General features: G+C 43.0%; 1 protein-coding gene across 2 annotated transcripts in view; it reads left to right on the top strand.

The window, feature by feature from the left end:
* MEIS1 (Meis homeobox 1) overlaps nucleotides 1-7,051 on the top strand; it is a 163,945-nt gene that overhangs the window by 7,418 nt on the left and 149,476 nt on the right. For both annotated transcript variants that reach the window (XM_019516572.1, XM_019516573.1), the window contains exons 2-6: nucleotides 517-743; nucleotides 2,627-2,768; nucleotides 3,218-3,268; nucleotides 4,016-4,066; nucleotides 5,433-5,579. In XM_019516572.1, coding sequence (XP_019372117.1) covers nucleotides 517-743; nucleotides 2,627-2,768; nucleotides 3,218-3,268; nucleotides 4,016-4,066; nucleotides 5,433-5,579 — 618 coding nt within the window. The remainder of the gene's footprint in view (nucleotides 1-516; nucleotides 744-2,626; nucleotides 2,769-3,217; nucleotides 3,269-4,015; nucleotides 4,067-5,432; nucleotides 5,580-7,051) is intronic.

The raw sequence follows: 7,051 nt of genomic DNA, 5'->3' as shown, positions 1-7,051 counted from the left end.
TGTTGAAGAGGGTTTTTTTTTGTTGTTGTTAAATAGAGCTGAATTGGCCATTTAAATCCGAGCAAGTGCCCTCCACTCTGGAAGCTGGCACACAGGCGCAGAAAAATACCTTGAATAAGAAGCCCGCATTTATTCACGTGTTAATAATAGGTGTCCTCGTTTTAACTTCTGCTGTAGAGGCAGGCTGAACCAGGCAACTTCTCAGCGGTGCCCTAATGTATTTATTTGGAGCGTCCGCCCAAAGAAACCTCGGTTACTTCCCCTTCTGCCTTGCTCCGGGATGCTTTTGAAGGATCCTGAATGCATGCATTTTAAAGGCCTATTGGAGCATTGTCTTTTTTTTTTAAGAACTCTCTTCCCTTATTATTTGGGGGCTGCTTTGTTTTGGGATCCTAGGTCTAGCACTGCCCGGTCCCACTTCAGGCGACAGCCCCCCTCTTATAGCCTTGCATCTCCCCGCTTGAACCTCCAGCCACGACTGGCCTTCTGACCCTTTCTTTCCTGTCTGTCATGCAGTACGACGATATACCCCATTACGGTGGGATGGATGGAGTAGGGATCCCCACCACCATGTATGGGGATCCTCATGCCGCGAGGTCAATGCAGCCTGTTCACCATCTGAATCACGGGCCTCCGCTGCACTCTCATCAATACCCGCACACAGCTCACACCAACGCCATGCCCCCCAGCATGGGCTCCTCTGTCAATGACGCTTTAAAGAGAGATAAAGATGCCATTTATGGGTAGGTACAGCTGGCATCAGGTTTATTAGTCGAGATGTGATTATTCCCTTCTTTCCCTAGCTGATGAAGGCAGAGTAAAGCCATTGAACCTCAGACAGTAGGTAAATGCTTGAGATCCATGATAATTGCATGCAAATTTTAGGGGGGGGGGTTTCCCTCCCCCTCCCTCTTTGCCTCGCTTTACTCTGGACGAGAAAATGTTCCATAAAGAAGATTTACTTTCCAAAGAGCTCGGACTGTGTACGAAGTTTCCCAGAAGTATGGCTCAAGTTAAAATATGATAACTTGCCTTATTTGTGTGTGTGTGAGAGAGAGAGAGAGAGAGAGGGAGAGAGACTGTGCGTGTATGCTCTCCCTTGTATGGAAAGCAACTTAGTTTCCTAAATGTAGTCTCCTTTGTGGGCTCGATCACAACTTTTAAACAGAAAAGCTCGCCAAGCTTCGAGCTGAAAGAAAATCGGTCATTAACGCTGGGATCCAAAAAGGGGGGGGGGGAGATTTCCATGGTGCAATCTGTTTTGGGAAGTAAATCTTTGCAAAGAGTTTAGAAGTAGAGATACTTTGAATTGCTCCCCGCTGAACCAAACTTTTAGCTTTATTAATATATAATGCGCTGTGGAGGAGCACATGTACGGGTTGTTTCTTTGCGCGGTGTCCTGTTAATTGTTTTCCTAACAGCCTTTGGTACATCTCGGTGCCACGACTTAGAAAATAGTTTCTAGGCCATTGCAATGGGGCTTGATCTGGCGGGCTGATCAGGAGATGCCTTTAAATTTAATTTGCCGCGAATTAAGTTGAAGTCAACTTTCAGATGCCCTTTAAAATCTTGCTGGAAGGAGTTGGTTTTGTAGCAGAACCAGCCTCTCATCCTGTTTCTTTATCTGCTTATCACCAATCTGCAGGATTTGCTTAAACCCCTTTGTTCACAAGCCTCTCGAATAGGTATGAAACTCGGGGGGTGGGAGGGGGGAGAGGGAAAGTGAGCCCATGTTGTTAGAAAGACCCTGAAAATTAGGGAAGGATCCGTGGAGCTCTTTAAGGAATTACTTAGAATTTCTCCCTGGGAGTTACTGAAGCTGGAGAGAAAAATCAGAGCACCTGGTAAATATATTGCCAGGTTCGATGCATTTAATGTTAAATATTAAAGGCATCTCCTGATCAGCCCAATTTGTGCAATAATCTGTGGGGAAGAAAAAGAAAAGACGGGTGGGCAGCGGCTGTTAGGAGTAAGTGTGTTTCTGTGTGTGTGTAGGGGTGGGGGCGGAGAAGGCTGCCCCATCTCCAGGCGTGCTCAGGCGACTGAAGTTGGCTCATGTGGGGCGCTGGAGCACTTTGTGCTGCCCGGATGGGGGCAACTCATTAGCAGCTTAGCTGGCCTTCCAAGTTAGCAGCTCCCAGCTTGAACACTACCGAAGCAAAGGGGGATTTACACGTTCCGCATCCGACTCCAGAGAGCCGGGTGTCCCCCCACCCCCAACTCCTCATTCTCTCCCCGAGGAAATCTTTCTTTCGCAGGGGAGTTTAAACCAACTAATCATAATCATAATCCAAAAGTCATCATCCCACGAAATTAAAATAAAAACCAAGAGGAGAGGAAAGTTCATTCAAAATGGCTGCTGGAACCGCTTTGGTTTTATTCTTAGCAAATGTTAACAATTTCTCTGGCCAGATATGCTGAAGCGATCATCAGCCACAGTCCCATGGCTCAGGGCCTTCGACTTCAGGGCTCTCGGTTGCAGGGTAGGTGAGCGCTGCTGGGGGGTGGGGGTGCAGCCGGGGTGGAGGTGCTGGGCTCCGCTGAGAGATCACCTTGGTTGATGCCCTGCCCGCACTGCTCCGGGACTAACCATTGTTTTGTCTGTGACTATTGTATTTTCTTTCAGACACCCCCTGTTCCCTCTTTTAGCACTGATTTTTGAGAAATGTGAATTAGCTACATGCACTCCCCGGGAGCCCGGGGTAGCGGGAGGCGATGTCTGCTCCTCAGAGTCTTTCAACGAAGACATAGCAGTGTTCGCCAAACAGGTCAGCACCGATCCATCTCGGGGAGGAAAAATAAGTGGAAGGCAAAAGAAAATGCCTAGCAAGGGGACAAGTCTCCGTTGACAAGCGAGGCAGGCTGCTAAAGTGGCCAAATAGCTCCGTGGTGTCATCCCAGTCAATTCGTTAACATCTCTGCTATGTGTTTCTTTTTCTTTCTTTTTTTTTCTTTTTTCTTTTTAACTTTGACTGTGGATCCGAGCTAGCTTACACATAACTGCTAAGATCTGGCCGGGTGTTTTTTTTCCCCCGATGTATTTGATTCACTTGTTTTAAGTGTTTCTATGATGTACTAAATCTAGCAGTCAGAGCTTTGCACGAAAGGTTACATAATGGACCCGACAGTGTAATGAAGCAAGAAATAATAACGTCTGCTTTTTTCTGCTTCCATATTTCAAATCCTTTTTTTCCTCCCTCCCCTTTCTCATATTTAGATCCGAGCAGAGAAACCCCTCTTTTCCTCTAATCCTGAACTGGATAACTTGGTAAGAGTTCACAACGCTCCCTTTTTTTCTTTTTCTTTTAAATTATTCCTGGGTCTTTTGAGAGGTGGCTCGAAGCCTTGACAAGCGTTTGGGGTCTAAATCGAGCATTTCTCACGTGGATCTTTCTTGCTTGCTTTCTTAATTACAAGTAATACAGTGTAGCAGTTCTGTTTAAGTAAAATCACATAACGAGGTCCATAAAGAAAGCACCATCCCAAACGAGAGTTTGGGGTATTTATGGCAGTCTTTCCTGCCTAAGCAGAGCGTGGATTTATCTGCGACTACACCAGTGTATCTGAGGTCTTTTAAACAGCTTTATGGGAAATGTAAACGAAGGCTGTGGATGGAGATGCACCGTTTAAGTACCTGACTACAAATACAGTCTTCCCCCCACCCCTTAAGGATAAACAAATACTTTGCCTTCTCTTCGTAATATTTTTTTTTTGTCCTGCTTTGCTGAACGAGGGGCCAACGATGTAGATTGCATTTTTAAGGAATTTTTTTATGATCCGTATAATTTAGTTGCTTCATTGCAATAGGGTTTTTTTTTTTAACTCTAGATGACTTCTTGTTAAACAGCGTACAAAGCCACTGCTATTAAGTTTTAGTGGTATTGCCATAAATCAAAACAACTTTTTAGTTACTACTTTAAAAAGTCAAAGTTATAGACTACAGCAGGGGCGGCTGGGGGATATGTGCAGAAATGCAGGAATGAGATAGATACTCCTCTTGTTTGTATCTTTGCAGATGATTCAAGCCATACAAGTATTAAGGTTTCATCTGTTGGAATTAGAGAAGGTAATTTTTTCCCCCTCTCCTCCTCATACGTTTCGGTATTGCTGAAGTTCAGGCTTCTGGTAAATTTGCATAAATGTCTTTCTTTCTGGTAATTAGTGTCAAGACCAATCTTGGCGTCCATTTCTCTTCGCAGTTTAATTACAATTTCAGCCTCTAAAACCAGGCTCACAAACGCCCCGACATTGTAATACTTTGTTACAAAGTTCATTGTAATATTTTGCTGGCTGTGGATAAAGAATTGCAGTCTTGTGCGTGCCGCAAATGATATTCTGAATGATGTTTGTTTGTTATTTCAGCCCAGGCCCTGAGATTTTTTTTTAATCTTTTTTTTTTTTCCTTTAGTGGGGGGCGGGGGTGAAGGTACTTTGTTTGGTTTCAGTTAGTTTGGTCGGGATTTTTTTTTAAAGAGCCATCTGCAGGTCAGAGGCAGGGCACAGATTATCCTGTAACATTTTGCTGAGACAAAGCAGAGTTGATAGTTGTGTCAGTTTCTTGTTTCTGTGCATATTGTACACCTCCAAGCGGAAGAAAGAGGATGCAGCCCCCGTGCAGTCTTTTTTTTTTTTTTTTTTTTTTTTTTTTTTTTTTTTGCTTGCTCTTCTAAAAATCTCAGCAGCAATAATAATAATAATTCAATGTAATTCAAACGAACGTTTCACTGGAAGCCACACTTAGGTTGCCTGTGGATTTAAAAAATGTAATTGATAGCTGGCCAGCCAGAGAATTCACTTTCTCCTAAAAATAAACATTTTGAGAGGTTTTAAAAGAGTTGAAAAGTTTCTTTAGAACCTCAGCCACTTTGTCGAGCCGTAAGAGGCAGGTTGTTCTCGCTGGACGTGAAATGTGTTAAAATATACCCATTAATAGTGGAAGCTCAAGTACAAGTATATTACAGTGACTCGGGATTTAAGGTCATGGATGCCTACAATGCATTTCAGCCGTGCATCCGCTTTAAAAAACAACAACAAAAAACCTTTTCTCTCTTCATACCCCTTTGGAAAGGGTTTATGATGAAATAACTGGATGAAATTAAATAGTTTACCTTAAATGTCACCCATACAGGTCACTTCTCTAATGGCCACAGCTCCGGGAGCAGATGAATTTAACACGGGTGTTGAATATGTTGTAGCCTGTGAATCATCTTGTCACTGTCAATTTTCTGGGATATCTCTATTTTGCGAGAAAAGAAAGTTATTCCTAATTCTGGATGCGTCTAGAGGTCTCCGGGGGATAATTGCAGTGTGTTTCCCCTATTTAGAACTTTTGATGTCACAAGGGGTTGGGGGGCTGGTTGATTGCACTTGTCAATTTCACTTATGTACTCCTGATTATATTTTCATTTTTTCTTACTTTTGTCATAATGTAGGTACACGAATTATGTGACAATTTCTGCCACCGGTATATTAGCTGTTTGAAAGGAAAAATGCCTATCGATTTGGTGATAGACGATAGAGAAGGCGGATCAAAATCAGACAGTGAAGACATAACAAGATCAGCAAATCTAACAGATCAGGTATGATCTCTCCAGGATTGCTCACGCTCAAATTTGTATGCAGATCGCTTGCTGGGTCACTACGCCTCCTTTTATTATTTGCATATGATTAAGTCCCTTTTAGATAAATTTCCATCGAAATGAAAATTTTTGAATAATGTGGCTATTATTGCTTCATTAAGGCTTGCTCCCGGATTCGACCTGGCGAGATGAGCTTGTAAAAGCATTGCCTGCAAACTTGACCTGTTTCTTGTCGCTTTTAATTTTTGTCTTTATTTTATTTACCCTTTATCATAATAGAAGCGTTAGCCGCGAATCGGTGGCTTCTGGTTGCTTAGAAAGGGCTGGCTGGAGCCATTTACAAAAATAATAATAAAATCCGAGATAGGTGGTCCAGGGAAGACAGAGAGGGTTTGAAATCTAGCAAATACTGGCTATTTTCTTCCTGTCTCTACGGTTCATTAGTCTGTCTTGTCAGTTTTCCTTGGCCGAACGCTTTTAGACCTCAGTGAACATTGCTTTGTGCACAGGCCGCCTGCTGCAAGCGCGCCCATTTTATTTTCCTTAATAGAAAAATAAAACGAGACCAAGGTTTTAATTTATTTTCATTGATCTGGGAAGTTTTCAAACCGTCTCTTCAAAAATGCTGCTTTAGTGCCTTGTAGCATGTCTGTGTTAGAGAGGGGAGAGAGCCCCATGCTTGCCTGCTACACCCAGGGCCAGCTGGAGTGATGACTTTGCAAGCTTCCCCCACCCCCTTCCCTGGCTGATATTGTGATTTTTTTTTTAATGGGAAGGTTTTGGGTTAATTCAAGAGGTTACCAAAGCTAGAGTAGGCTGCTGGAATATTTAGGCGCTTGGGAATCCTTAGGTTGAACTGTGTAATGCTTTAAGTGTGTGTGTGTGTGTGTGTGTGTGTGTGTGTGTGTGTGTGTGCGCTGGGGGCGGGGGTCCTTTTCTTTTCTTTTCTTTTTCCTTTGGTAGTGTTTGGCCGTGAAAACCCCCCACAACTAAGAGCTGAAGTTATTTCTTCTATATGATCTGGTTCGTAAATACAGTCTTAAGAGTAATCAGGCTGACTCTGGAGGCTTCCTTTTGTTAAAGCAAAGCGCAGTCAAGCAGACAGGAGTTTCCTTAGCTGCTTTGCCATTATCAAGAACAGTGTCAACCAGGAGTTATTTCATAGATTACTTACCTAAAGGTGCACTGCACTGCACTTCAGCTTCGGTATTACCCTAAATATTTTCCCCCTATGTACGGAAGACGCAAAGGCAGCCTGTTATTTATATCCTAGTGAAGGAGCAGGGTTTAACTTAAGGCATGAACCTTCAAGAAACCCAGAGATTTGGGATTTAAAAAAAAAATTAAGCTGGGAATGCAATAGCTCAATTATAATATGTTACATGGAATCGCCTGCCTTTGAAAAAAAAAAAAGACCCAGCCATAAATTATCAGAGAAAGGAACTTCATGAAAGTTATTAAGAACTAGGACA

This window comes from Gavialis gangeticus, unplaced genomic scaffold (genome assembly GCF_001723915.1).
Source record: "Gavialis gangeticus isolate Ggan-Ray unplaced genomic scaffold, GavGan_comp1, whole genome shotgun sequence".
In the NCBI taxonomy this organism is placed as follows: domain Eukaryota; kingdom Metazoa; phylum Chordata; order Crocodylia; family Gavialidae; genus Gavialis; species Gavialis gangeticus.
This window is presented reverse-complemented; position numbering and strand designations above follow the sequence as displayed.